Source organism: Ylistrum balloti, unplaced genomic scaffold (genome assembly GCF_031769215.1).
Source record: "Ylistrum balloti isolate Yb309-2 unplaced genomic scaffold, AGI_CSIRO_Ybal_v1 Utg370016, whole genome shotgun sequence".
NCBI classification, from domain to species: domain Eukaryota; kingdom Metazoa; phylum Mollusca; class Bivalvia; order Pectinida; family Pectinidae; genus Ylistrum; species Ylistrum balloti.
Genome location: NW_026782086.1, coordinates 445,956 through 461,311, shown reverse-complemented (window position 1 = coordinate 461,311; position 15,356 = coordinate 445,956). Strand labels below are relative to the sequence as shown.

Genomic DNA, 15,356 nt, shown 5'->3' with positions numbered 1-15,356 from the left:
CGGGTTATAAACCCCACTGTCAATAAGCCAAAGAGCCAATTTTTAATGATTTTTTTCATTTAATTCACATATAACTGCACCAGAATATAATCTGCAATGGAAGGCAATTTATTAAGATCATCAGTGAAACTTTTATTATAAGTTAGCAAATGGATTATATACAGATAATCCTTATAACGTAAAATAGCAATTATCAAACTCATTTGGATGGCGAGCCTTCTAAGATTATCTACTCACAGATATAGAGCCTGGCATTAGGTACGGTTTACTTAACAATATCTCTATCAGTGTCTATATAATTTGACCCAATAACCTTATCCATCACAGGATGCAAAAGGTTATTGTAAACTTCTGCTATGGCTTCCGAAGCAACCACGAAAGTTCAGAAGATATTGTTGTGATTCATATTAAAAGATATAGTTAAATCCAGGGGAAAGCTATTTTCATTTCAATATTAAAATCATCCTGTATATGGTTGCAAAAGACAGTACTAGAAAATCTTTCAGTCACAAACACGTGATGATCAGGTATTCGTAAAAACAAGAGTGCCATGGACACAATATACGCCGCCACAAAATATAAAGATCAAGAAGAACCGTAAAATCGCCACTTCCAGCACATCCACCCATTTTAGTAGTGACATTGAGCAAGTTTCATGAAAATCTGATCATTAATTTAGGAGGAGTTGTGTTCACAAATCTCCACTATGAGCAAGCTACAGATACAAAGTTGAAAATGGCATAAATCTTATAAAAATCAATGAACCGTAAAAACACTCCATCATGCACACTGAACCATTGTATTAGTGACATTGAGCAAGCTTCATGAAAATCTGATGATTAGTTTAGGAGGACATGCATTCACAAGAAGTGGATGTACGGATATACGCCTCCGGCGGCGTATAAAAACTTAGTACCGACATCTCATACTGGTGTACTGGTATCTTTGGTTAATATCACTATTATCTCTTCTTTCTGGAAGCATGACATACTACAGCCACCAAAATCTTCAGGGTGCACTGTCAAGCAGGTCAACAGTGCATTTGATACACCTCAACAAAATGGCCGTTTCGAAATACATAACAGTCATGTGCCAATGTCCAGACAATATTTTTCCCCCTCCATTCTGTCGATTTATTCTCCATCATTATATAAACCACACTGGTATATAAACCACATGTCCAACTGACAAGGAAAAAATCTGTGGCTTATATCCAAGAAAATATGTTATGTAGTTGTTAAAATCCAAATTATAAAGTGATAATGAACAATACATATATACACCTGTAGTAAGTATATTGTTCTTAACATAAATGCACTAATATCCTCTGGAAAATCAAGCAGGCATTCTTTAATTGTTTATATCTGTTTGTTTATTGTTTCTTTACATACTTTTAACAGCCAGGGTCAAGAAGGTCTGGTTGGTGAAGGAAAGCCACAGTTCTTAGAGAGAAACTACTGACCTGCAGCCAGTACTTGGCAACTGCCCAAAGTTGACCTAAAACCTGTGACCCAGAGGTGGAGGGCTAGTGGTCATAGAGAGTCAAATGCCTTCACCACTGGGCCACCTTGCAATGTTAAAAAACATATCCAAGGCTAAACAGCAAAACAGGCAAAAGTTGCCCAGTATAGGTGTACAGAACAGTACATCAAGCTGAGTATTTGCAGGAGAAATGTGATCAAATTCCAAAGATATCCAGATTATCAGACTGTTAAACAGGTACCTAGGCAATCAGAGGATATGGCCTGATAAAATATAGCCAGATACCAGCAAGTAAAGCTAATAACTGAAATCAATGGGAATCACACACAGCAGTCTATAAATGGGAAGGCAGGTTGTAGAAACCATATTGATCAAGATTTGGTATTTCAGGTTATATTGATCAGACATTCAGACTTTTTCTCCACATTCACAGACATTAAAGATATTCAAAAGTCACATTTTCTGCATTTAAAATCAGACACATGAAACAGAACTATCGAATAATAAAAATTAATTTAATCCTGAATACATTAAACCTAGCCACTTGTTCACAGCTGTATGACCCCACAGGCCTGATAATGCATTAATATATGTATGCTACATCCATGTACTCTGTTTATATTAGTTATTCTGTACTGATGCCAACATTTTTTCAACTACATACAATCACTGGAATATTCATATTACATATAGGAATTCCAGTTGACCTGTACATATATGACATTAAACATACAACATAGGCTTTCTATGCAACATGGAGATTCAAGTTACATGTCAAAATGATTTTCTGTTTTTAAAACATCGTGATTCAAATCACATATCAAAATAATTGTCAAACTAGATCAAAGAAACAAACTTGATTTATTTTCGGGAGTCGCATACTTTCAACGCTGGTCAAATGAAAGTAGTGCAGAGTACGATGTTATAAGATAATGATTCATCAACATTGTTTATCAGAGACCAAATTTTATCAGGATCATTCTCAGTTTCATTAATTATCTTACAATAATCCAGGCTTCCTAAACATGATAAAGGTAATTTCGGAGTACCATTAGTATGATAAATTATGACATATCATGCTGTGAAAATTCAACAATATCATTTCAAATTTTGATTCCTTTCACCAAAAATCCTTAATTATTCAGTAATAATCAAGACAGCTTCATTACAGAAATGAAAGAATCTTGCTCAATAAAATCGTCAAATAGTTTGGAAAATTGTTGAGATATTCAATTATTTTACAAACTTTAACCGATTACATTATAATCCTTACAAACAGATCAACAATAAAACAAAGAAATCAATACAATTAAGAATTCAGAGGCCGTTATAGGATTCAGAAACCTGTCTGATTTATAGTTGTGTATGGACTTGTACTTTTGGTAATCAATTTTCCAATAAAACATGTAACAGTTGACCATAAAGGTTTTACAAAGATTCTAGGGAAGTTGATAAGTTTGATCCTGAAATGGTACAATTTTATTTTGCCTATAATAATGTAATAATGAAATGTAGGTCTTGAAAACAAATACTCCTCTGTGTGTTTGGGAAGGACAAAAAAAAACCCAATGTATAATGTGTAAAAAGTTTGGAGATCTTGTTGCAAAAAAGGATATATAAAAATTAATATCAAGTTCATTTTTTGTGTGTCCTAATTATAATGACAAACTTTGGTAAGCTTAGGATGTTTATGGTCTGTCATTATCTACAACTAAAATAGCACAAAACAATTATGTCCTAAACTCTTACACTGGTAAGCTGTTGACAGATGTGGTCTATCATCATCTAAAATTAACACCAACAGTTGTGTTCTGATGCCTAACTCTCATAAACTTTAGATGCAAGGATTTTGTCTGTCAGCATATACAACTAACACTTTGTTGTGTACTAATGCCTAACTCTGGTAAGCTTTAGATGCATGGATTTTGTCTGCCATCATCTACAACTAATACTTGTTTATGTCCCAATGCCTAACTCTTGTTAGTTTTAGATGGACATTTTCCTTCATCATCTACAACGAACACGAAAAGTATCTAGGTTTAGACAAATGTAGTTGATCACCATCTACAACTAACTATGACAGCTGTTTCCTAATGTCTAACTCTTTTTAGCTTTAAACAAATGTGGTTTGTCATCATTTACGACTAAATCAAACAGTTGGTCCTAATGTTTAAATCTTGTTACCTACAGAAATGTAGTCAGTCACCATTTACAACTAACTATGACAGCTGTTTCCTAATGTCTAACTCTTTTTAGCTTTAGACGAATGTGGTTTGTCATCATTTATGACTAAATCCAACAGTTGGTCCTAATGTCTAAATCTTGTTACCTTTAGACGAATGAAGTCTGTCACCATTTACAACTAACTCCAACAGTTGTGTCCTAATGTTTAATTCTTGTTTTGTTAGCTTTAGACAAATGAGGTGTATCACCATTTACAACTATCTCTAACACTTGTGTCCTCATCTGTGGCAACTTTAAATAGTGATAAAACTGAACGCAGATATTGTGTTTTGTTTGAATATAATGGAACTTCAGTTATTGAAATGACACAGAGCAAAATTACCTTAGTCAACATATTTACTGAACATGGTTTGTGTAATATATGCAAACACTCATTTCTTTTCTTTTACGAACAGGCAACATATTCAAAACTTAAGGTTTTTTAATCTTTATTTCCAATCCTGAAAAAATTTGGTGATAAATTACATTTCTGATACAAAGCTTAAAATGCTAAAAGAGCCGGTTTGAACTTTCAGTTTTGTGAAATGAAGTCTAGATTTAGAAAAATATACCAAAGAAAATTATCACACGTGCCAGAAAAGCTTCACTGGGATGCTTATTTATGTATCTTATGAAATGAAGATTAGAAACTCAATTGGTCATATTATCAGAATGTCGACGTTTCAATATTTCTTCAAATAATTTATTGTTTAAATTACCAAAAGCACTGGTAAGGTGACAACAAAATGTTCTAATACCAGGTTTTCCCTTTGCCCTATGTGATTGGATATTAAAAATAACTACAAATTTAACAGCCAATGAAACGTGGCGTTACAAAGGTGAACAGATCCCACTCTGTTGGCTATTTTTGTCGGCAAAGCTGCAGTAGCAATCTTCAGAACACATTTGATTGAAGTTGCAGACATACACGTATATGTATCAACTTTGTGATGATACACCATTATGATGCCTATACAGTAGGATGAATAAATTATACGTCAAAACATCAGCTAATGATATGGTATTGTCACACCAAATCTGCCTGCATGTTAACTGAAAATGACATGAATTGTCATAATTGTTCATGATAATTTATGATGGCAGCTTAGATATTTCAAAGAATAAACAAACAAAAGTAAAGGAAAATCAATGTTCTTATGGGAGAAACAAATCAAATTACAAATTTATTGTCTTCAAACAATTTCTGTTAGAAATAAGCCAGTTAGGCGCTACTGAAAATTAATTTCCAGGGTTTAGATGTCTGGACATATGTGTCCACTTATAATGTCTTGTTTCGCTTATTATCACATTTCCCTGTGACAAATGCAACATGATGTTAAGCAGGCTTCATTGTAGTATTAAAACAAGAAAATACTGACATATTAACAAAATCTGAAGTTAAAGTTGTGTACAGTCTCATGTTATTTTTGCTTAAACAGATAAGCAAATCTACTGTTTTGGCAAAGGAACCTTACAGATTTATAAACAAGAAATATTGAATAACTTACCGACACAATTGTCACAAAGACTGCAGTGGGAGGCCCGAGGTGGCCTGAATATCTTACAGGTGAAGCAGTACTTAAGCTTGACTACTTGACCTTTGATGACCACCTCTTTAGTCCGAGGTGGTGGCCTATAGGTACCCGGAGACGTTGAACTCGGGATTTCTGGAAAACAAAGTCAAAAAATGATCAGGTGTTTGTCCAGAAGCCAGATTTAAATGATTCAAAAGGAATTATCATTCAATTTCAAATAAGCTTACAATACAATCTCTGCAACAATTACTATTAGGATTTCATAATGAATACAATTAGCTGGAGATTTTTAACAATATCTTGAAGGAATTTTAAAATGAAATACCGTAAATAACTTGAATATAAAACTATCCATGCATCCTACATTTTGTAGGTAAGGAAACTGATCAATGTGGTTAACTTACCAATTTGTTTCTCCGTGTCAGCAGCTTCATCTGGAGTTGCCCTAGGGATGACCCCTGGATCACTGAAGCTGGTGCGAAATAATGTGGCCATCACAAAGATAAACAATGCTGCCCCTATGGCAGGTATGGCTGGGGTAACATTGGTGGCCAGGTAAGGACAGCTGAAACAGACAAAAAACAATGCATATTGCATACTGTAATTGTGAAGGTCTCTATGAATACTACTTGGTACCTAGTATAGTGGGGACCCTTGCATTGACTGTGAATGTCAAATTTGGATTGGTAGCTAGGTATGATGCATGGTAAAGGTCACTAAATTGAACATGTATATGAAAGTCAAGGGTCACTGGATATAACAATAGAATAGATATTGAATATGAGGATGTTGTGATATAAATGTACTATACTTTTTTGACATATCTGATAAGTTGGTATCAACACATTTATGCATTAAGGTCAAACAACCCTTATTGCTCTGATGTAGGGGCCACAGTAATTCATTAAGTACAGCAACAATTACACTTCAACCTCAGGCAAGACTCTTTCCCTCAACTGCTCTATATAGGATTCTGCTGGCCTAGCCTCCAACATGTTATTCAGCATGCCACTAACTATTATAAATAGACCCTGCCTAAAAAACAGCCCAAGTGTACACAGGACATTCAGCAAGATAGCAAAAACTGTATATTTGGGACATTCTGTAGTGATACCTTTTTATTGAAGACATTCTGTGTTGTGATACCTGTGTATAGAGGACATTCTGTGTTGTGATACCTTTGTATAGAGGACATTCTGTGTTGTGATACCTTTGTACAGAGGACATTCTGTGTTGTGATACCTTTGTACAGAGGACATTCTGTGTTGTGATACCTTTGTACAGAGGACATTCTGTGTTATAATGATAACTGTATATAGAGAATGTTCTGTGTTATAGTGATACCTGTATATTGAGGACATTCTGTGTTGTAGTGACACCTGTATGTAAAGGACAATCAGTGTTATAATGATATCTCTGCATAAAGGACATTTAGTTTTAGTGATACCTGTATGTAGAGGACATTATTGTTGAATTGATACCTGTATAATGAGGACATTTTGGGTTGTAGTGATACTTGTATATATAAGGCATTCGATGTTACAGTAATACTGGTAAACAAAGGACATTCTGCGTTGTAGTGATACCTGTTTGTAAAGAACATTTAGTGTTGTAGTGGTACATCTATATCAAGGACAGTTAAGCGTTATAGTGATACCTCTGTATAAAGGACATTTAGTGTCATAGTGATACCTGAATGCATAGGACATTCTCTGTTGTAGTGATACCTGTATATAGAGGACATTTTTCGTTTTAGTAATACCTGTATGTATAGGACATTCTGTGTTATAGTGATACCTGTATACAATGTATACAAAGGACATTTTGTGTTGTAGTGATACTTGTACACAAAGGACATTCCAAAGAATAAAAGTTTTCGGCTGTACTATAATCCTATGTACACTAAGGTCGAAAATAGTGTAACAACATGGTAAACAGATTATAGACCAAAAAATATACACCAGATGGTAACCATGTACTGTAATTCTGCTACACTTTAACACTTGGTCATCCCTAAGATCAAAGGCCTGTCATTTTGTGTTGTAGCGATACATGTATACAGATGCTATTTAGTGTTATAGCAATATCTCTAAGAATGATTGCTGTGTCTTTGAAACATGTTCTGATACTTCCTTTACCCTCCCAGTCTTATCAGTGTCAGTATTGTAAGAATATTAAGAAATACAATGAATTTCAGTTATGTACATCAAGCATCCATGTAAACAATAAGGTTGACAGACGATACATACAAAGAAACATTAACAAGAGGCCCATGGGCCTTAACGGTCATCTGACAAAAAGCAAGCCAAACCTAGAAAGTGGGTTGAGGTCATTCATTTGAACAAACTTGGTAGCCTCTCCTCCAAGCATCTTACAGGCCCAATATCAGCACTCATGGACTTTTGCTTGTTGAGAAGAAGTCGTTTGTATATTTTAACATATTTGACCCCTGTGACCTTGAAATTGGGCCAAGGTCATTCATTTGAACAAACTTTGTAGGGCTCCATGCCAGCATGCTATGGGCCAAGTATTAGCCCCCTAGGCCTTCTAGTATTTGAGAAGAAGTTATTTAAAGATTTTGACATATTTGACCCCTGCGACCTTGAAAGTTGTTCAAGGTCATTCATTTAAATAAACTTGGTAGCCTTTCCTCCCAGCATGCTACAGACCCAATATCGGCACTCATAGACTTTTGCTTATTGAGATGAAGTCCTTTGTATATTTTAACATATTTGACCCCTGTGACCTTGAAAGTGGGCCAAGGTCATTCATTTGAACAAACTTTGTAGGGCTCCATGCCAGCATGCTATGGGCCAAGTATTAGCCCCCTAGGCCTTCTAGTATTTGAGAAGAAGTTATTTAAAGATTTTGACATATTTGACCCCTGTGACCTTGAAAGTTGTTCAAGGTCATTCATTTAAACAAACTTGATAGCCCTTCATCCTAGCATGCCACAGGCACAATATCAGCAATCTGAGCCTTTTGGTTATTGAGAAGAAGTTGTTTAAAGATTTTAACATATTTGACCCCTGTGACCTTTAAAGTGGGTCAAGGTCATTCATTTGAACAAACTTGGTAGTCCTTCATCCCAGCATGTCACAGGCCCAATATCTACACTCTGAGCCTTTTGGTTAATGAGAAGAAGTTGTTTAAAGATTTTAACATATTTGACCCCTGTGACCTTTAAAGTGGGTCAAGGTCATTCATTTGAACAAACTTGGTAGAGCTCCATGCCAGTATCCTCTGTGCCAAGTATTAGCCCCCTAGACCTTCTAGTATTTGAGAAGAAGTCGTTTGAATGAAAAGTTTACGGACGGCGCACGGCGGACGGCGCACGGCAGACGACGACGGACGAAGCATGATGACTATAGGTCATCGGACCCTTCGGGTCAGATGACCTAAAAAACCTTTTTTACATGCCTTCATCCTGATTCCAACTTACATAGACTTACCTAGAAATTAAAGTGGACAGACTTGACATCATCAATAGTTGAAAGGAGCAATATTTCAATACGACTAGCTACATGCAAATTTAAACAGAAGAATCGAAAGAAAATCTTCTTATGTCAATTTTTGCTGATTCTTTTGATATTGCAACGTTAACTTCACTTTATGACTCAAACTATTTCAGAATGAGGATAATATGCCTATTTTTGCATCTACTGGAGAAAAGACCATGGATTTGTCCCCTTTCCAGTGATAAAACCAAAATTCATATGACCTATTCATGAGTAGATGCATAGAAGCAGTCTTACAATCATGCATATAGTCTGAATAATTCTGACTTTTATATTGTCAGGAGTCTATGAACATGCATGACCAATAGAAAAGAAAATGAAAGAACATTGAAATAATATGTACTATCACATAAATGACATCATAACATTTCACTCTCACCATGGTGTTCAACGACCTATGTAATTTCGTAATATTTACATTTGATGTCCCAAAGATACAATCAAATGTTCTTTCGAAAGTCAAAATCAATCTAGATAGTCTCAATTAAGCACTTGACTAGTTTATGAAAATGAGATATTCTGTGTGAGCGGAGAAATAGAAAATATGTATTCTTAGAGCGTGACATTACACAGTATTTCGTAATCAAAAGGTTACTGAACACCCAATATTGTTATTACTTACTCGAAACCGAAAAATAGGCCGCATGTCACAGTGATTAAGGTGCATGTGAAGTAAAATATGCCAGTCTGTCTGGCCATCATAAGCCTGCCATTACAGCAGAATTTGTTCTTCCCTGGGAACACTTCCCAATTCCGTAAAGATTTGGGAAGGTTCTTGTTTTTATGTGCGATATCGTGAGGATTCATTGGGACAGCCACATACGTAGGATCTTTCATTACCCGTCGTACCCTTTCAGGTTAAATCTGATAATCTTAGCATGATATCAACAGGTAAATAAACTATTATAGAAGTAAAAGTCAGTGTGATCTCCGCGAAAGGTTTGCACATATACTCAATCTTGAGATAAATTTCTTCATAATGATATCCATTCTGTTGTACAGGAAACCACCATTTGTTGTTGATCATAAATGCACAACGCATGCGCGTATAAACATTAGCAATGAAGAAAAATAGAAGACAAAGAAAACGTTATAAGGTTATGTTAAGAAGCATTTTCCAGGAAAAATATTTCAAATTATAGCATTAGATAACAGATTTTTGTGTCAAATAACTTAATATGTTTCCTCATAAAGACCTTGACATTGTCAACAAACATGGCGACCTCCAGTGGAAATCATGCTTCCGATTTTCAGCATTCGCATGTAGAATCTAAACAAGTGAAAAAAAGAGAGTCTGTTGCGGCTGGTATGTTCTCCAGACACGTAACATGAACCCCATATACAAGACAATGTATCAGATGATGATGGCTTGTCAAATGACTAGAATACTTTACAGTAGATACTTAGCAACATGTGTCATTATAACCGACTATCGTTGACTACATTCTTGCATTGGTATTGTAACACTGCGAAGTGAACATAAGTGAAGATTTTTCCTTCATTGAAATAAAATATATTAACCGTCATTATCACAAATGTATACTGCAATAAACCTGAAAATTTAGACAGAAGTTTATTCTTAGTTTAAAAGTCACATTGATCAATCAGGATTTGTTATAAAATCGAGGTCTTGGAACAAGGAATTTATAAGTAGAATATTTTCTTTCAGCATTGTGTTTTAATTTACAAAAACTTTAAAACTTGAACCAAGTTACAGGCCAGTGTTTTACAGTTTGCATATGTAGTACATTTATATATAGAAGTAAACTCTTATAACAACAAATAAAACCTGTACCAAGCAAAAAGTAGAGGGCCTCTCATAAAACACACTATCTATAGTATCTTTTTAGAGAAGTTCTCTGCCCACAGAGGAAACAGCCACTTGTTGGGAGCACCTTGTACATTTGATCTCCACGTGCACTTTGTAGGGATCATTCAAACAAGTTTTGGCAATATCCAATTAATAAACCTGAGGAGCAGAACTGAAGCCTATGTGACCAATCCTTTTTATGGCTCGATATCTGGGACCAGTACAGAGGCAATCTGTTTATTGCTATGGCAACCTTTGCATTTTAATGTGTTGTACATAATGAAGATCTGTACAGTGGTCATATATTACTTTGGAGACCTGCTCTAATTTCGTCATTTCTAATAGTCCCTGTGCAGAGGTCATCTGTTGTTATAGAGATAAGTACAGAGATCATTTATTACCATGGGGATCTGTTCTGAGGTTGTTTGTTAAGGAAACCTGCATAGAGGTTATATGTTGTGATCTTATATGCACAGTAGTATTTTGATGTTTTATACCTATTTTGTAGGTGCTGTGTTCCTCACCTTGACCACAGTTGTGTCTGCTGTCCTTGGCTTTACTGGAGCATTGGCATTGACTAAAAAACAAGATCCTTCTTCTTATGAAAAGGTTGGTGTTTAATGATCATGGCAAATTTCTTTGCTGGGAATGTGGTCTGTTTCTTATAATAAAAAAAGATTTAAATGAATATTTATTTTTGACAGAATCATTAGCTATTTCATTTAATTGAAGTCTCATAATAATATTTTACTAAGTACATAGATGGTATGTGGTATATGGAGAATACATGGTCAGTGTCTTAAAATATAACCTGTATGTTGCTTATGTATTTTAAGACACTTACCATGTATTCTATATACCCTGCAACTTTTATTGAAAATTCAGACTGTCATATTTTCAACAGTTTGTTTATTTCTGATGTTGACTTTATGCTGAATGACACTTGTCAAGATAATCACGTCACAAGGAAATATAGTTTTACACTACAATGGATATAAAAAGCAATTTTTTGAATTTCAAAAAAATTGTTACAACAAATACCAATGCTTATCTAAACAGTTATTCATAAATTAAATGAAATATTTACTTTGATCATGATAATTTACTTACTTGTTTATATTTCAGGGTTCATTAGATCATGCCAAGGGGAAGCAGGTCACTGGACATGCTCTTGCTGCAAAAGCCTTTCGCTGGGGCACACTGTTAGCTTTCTCAGGTGTTGGACTTATATCTTTTGGTGTTTGGAAAATGTTGGGTGTTCATAATGTAAGTGAGAAGAACCTGATCAAAAGTTTTCAAAATTTTCAGTCCAGTGGTCAGATGTTTTACTTAAACATCATTTTATCAATGAATTTGATGAAAACAATATACCGGTACATTGTACATATTAGCAAGATGCATTATGTATATCCCATTAAAATTTTGTATTGTCAAAAGAACTGAAATATTCAGTAACATTCCAGTTTGGACTTAAATAATCTTGTTGAATCCTGCTGTTTCTTGATCCCAGAATGTTTAATGTACTTATAGATAAACATTTTAATTCAGCTTTATGGAGTGGAGATTAAGGTTGATTCATAGGATACTTAAAACAGAATTTAAAAAAGTGGATTCTTTAAATCCAAATGCATAAAACTTTATAGATAAAAAAACAACCAGAAAGAGAATTTGAGTTATGAAATAGTTGATTTTAGCTGTAAACTGCATTCTAATGTAATATTTATCTAATTGAAACAGGGCATCATTTACTTCAAAGCAATATTTCATATTTTAGCAGTAATTTCTTAGGAAATCCGATAGCACCATTGGATAATCTGAAATGTAGCTGATGATTTCTTAACTATGTAACAAATCTACTTAAAACAATCCTACAATTAAGGAAATGTCAGTGCGGTATATACAAATTTGAAAAGATCATATCCTAGGTATGCATCTAATAGACTTGTTATAGAGAGTAAGATTTTATTGTTTTAGACTGGCTTTAAATTCTGTCAGCAACTTTGAGAGAAACTTTTATTTGAGAGGTTTTTTTTAATGATCAGGTTTATTTTTTAAGTGGTCTTCACTGTACTTTCTTGAACTTTTTCTTGAATATGTGGGCGATCTTTATTAGTGTTGAGCTAACCACTGATTATTGGTTAAATGCATATCATGACAAAAAATTATAAACAATTTTAAGTTTTCTTTAAAATTCAACATGACCATGAATGATCATGGCCGTTACATCTCATTTCCTACCTACCACCGCTGTTGTGAATAAAGGTGACAAGCTGACATGCCTTGGTACAATGTATATTGCCTTGATAATTATAACTTGCCCCGAAGGTGATAAGCGACAATTCTTCTCAGCACTCATATAGTGTATGTGTTTTTACTCTGTTAAAGTCTTATAACCTTCACTTGCCATTCACAACACATTATAGACCTGCTCTATATACCATATGTTTTCATGGTGAATTATCACTAGTACTACTGTCCACCTGCCTTTCACAACACATTATAGACCTGCTCTATATACCATATGTTTTCATGGTGAATTATCACTAGTACTACTGTCCACCTGCCATACACAACACATTATAGACCTGCTCTATATACCATATGTTTTCATGGTGAATTATCACTAGTACTACTGTCCACCTGCCATTCACAACACATTATAGACCTGCTCTATATGCCAGATGTTTTCATGGTGAATTATCCCTAGTACTACTGTCATTTTTTGTGTGACTTGTTTATCAGATGGAAGAGTTCACTGCTGCTGTCCAATCAAAGATGCCTATAATTCCTAAGAAGGACGAGAGTGAACAAGGTCGTAGTGATTTTGCGACTCTAAAAGAACTTGCTGATTACTTGGTACAGCAAGATGAAATCAAGAAAAAGAGAAAGGAAGAAAGTGATAGACTTAAAGAAATTACCACATCACAAGATGACACAATTTCTGGTGGGAAGTCATGACCACGAGATTTCTGTATAGATGATATTATGTTTGCGAGTTTAAATATGTTTTGTGAAAACTGAAAGTAACGAAATTGACATTATGGGCTGTTTACGTGTGCAACTGATAGTGACTTAGGTTACTAGATATTTGAAACATTAGTGTATAACACCTTTTAGAGAATTTTATGGAATCTTGAGATGTGTGAATGATTGTAATGAGAGTTTTATTTTCACTGTGATTATTTTAAGGTTATTTACATCAAAAGTTGTTCAACACTAATAAAGTATGTGTTTTCAACAATTACATTTGTTGCATCATTATTTTGGACATCGATAACTCAGTGGTATAGAATCAAACTTTGTAACCTCAACTGACGAACAACGATGTAGTTAGAGTGTCACTCAAAATAGTCTGCATGTCAACAGAAGCAGAGATAATAGGCTGTTAATGTGGTTGTGTCCTCTGTAACATTCTTTACCCTAATTGCTTCTGAAGATGTAACAGATATCCAATTTGTTGTTCAGTCAGGTAGCCACTAGTTACAGGGAGACCCCACCTCAAAATGACCATGGCTGTTGATTGGGCAATAAAATGAATAGAGGTCAAGACTAATATAATCTTTTCTGTATTGTATTGTCTTGACTTCAATACAGATTGAACCAAGCACAACAAAATATCAGGCAAAGGCAATGAAGTATTTTATTGTTTATACACTTTATCTCTCTATTGTACATTGTGTAGAACATTGTATAGAACATAACAAAGAAAGTGTTTATCAAAGATTACAAACCCAGTAACTACAGAATCACAATTATATACTGCAAAAAATTTAATGGTTTTTACATCTCAGCACTAATTGCATAAATTCAAAGTGCTTATCACTGAAAATATCAATCCACTATGTCTACATAGTGGAGATAATGTTGCACTTAATTATTATGCATATCATTTCATGTATTTATCCTGTAATAAGCCTGGTATTAAGCTCCCCTATCCCTACCCAATTATCATAAAGTTTAATAAAATGACAAACAAAAGCTATTTCTCTAATAAGCCCACCCCCAACACTTTGAGTAAGAAGTGATGCATTTGCTATCCGAGATTATTACAGCATAAATACAGTAACTGATGCACCAGTATATGGAAACATTTACTGTACAAAAGGTTCTCTTACAGCTATCTGTTTAATAAAGTTATAATCACACGCCAACAGTATAAAAATAATGTAAAATAAAAAAAATATAACAACTACAGCTACAAAAACAACACCGGTTATTAGGTCAGAAAGATTTAGCCCCTACTGGGTTATTGGGTCAGAAGGAAATAGTCCCTACTAGGTTAATCGGTAAGAAGCAATTACCCCCACTGGGTAAGAAAGATTTAGCCTCAACTGGGTTAGTGGGTCAGAGGGAATTAGCCCCTAAAGGATTATTGGGTTAGAAATTAGCCACTACAGGGCAAGTAATTCACATGGAAGTACCTTCAGTGGACAAGTGGATCAGAAAGAATTGGCCTCTATGGGATTATTGGTCAGAAAGAATTGGCCTCTATGGGATTATTGGTCAGAAAGAATTGGCCTCTATGGGATTATTGGTCAGAAAGTGGGTGAGTAAAAATTTTCTCATCTTTGGTAAGGAGGTCAGAAAAATTAGTGAAAGGAATAATTGAAATAAAAATTATATGTCATTTTGTGTACTATAAGTTGGAGCTACAAAAATATCAATGAAATAATCAGAGTGAAACCACACATTGGTGACTATACCGATAATTAAACAGGAGAAAACAACAACTTTCAACTACAAAATAATAATAGCAAATTAATATCTTCTTGAGTAATATTGTATATA

At 34.5% G+C, this 15,356-nt stretch overlaps 2 protein-coding genes across 2 annotated transcripts in view; one reads left to right on the top strand and one right to left on the bottom strand.

Annotated features, from left to right (window-relative positions):
- Positions 1-9,709, bottom strand: part of LOC132548510 (palmitoyltransferase ZDHHC14-like) — a 31,633-nt gene extending 21,924 nt beyond the window's left edge. The window contains exons 1-3 of the mRNA XM_060212378.1: positions 9,381-9,709; positions 5,645-5,805; positions 5,214-5,372 (exon numbers count right to left, since the gene is read on the bottom strand). Coding sequence (XP_060068361.1) covers positions 5,214-5,372; positions 5,645-5,805; positions 9,381-9,595 — 535 coding nt within the window. The 5' untranslated portion in view covers positions 9,596-9,709. The remainder of the gene's footprint in view (positions 1-5,213; positions 5,373-5,644; positions 5,806-9,380) is intronic.
- A 264-nt stretch (positions 9,710-9,973) lies between these two features.
- LOC132548515 (transmembrane protein 242-like) lies at positions 9,974-13,761 on the top strand. The gene is made up of 4 exons (XM_060212383.1): positions 9,974-10,064; positions 11,077-11,177; positions 11,694-11,834; positions 13,311-13,761. The coding sequence occupies exons 1-4, from the start codon at positions 9,974-9,976 to the stop codon at positions 13,524-13,526; spliced, it is 549 nt and encodes a 182-aa protein (XP_060068366.1). The 3' UTR covers positions 13,527-13,761.
- Positions 13,762-15,356: the final 1,595 nt, after the last annotated feature.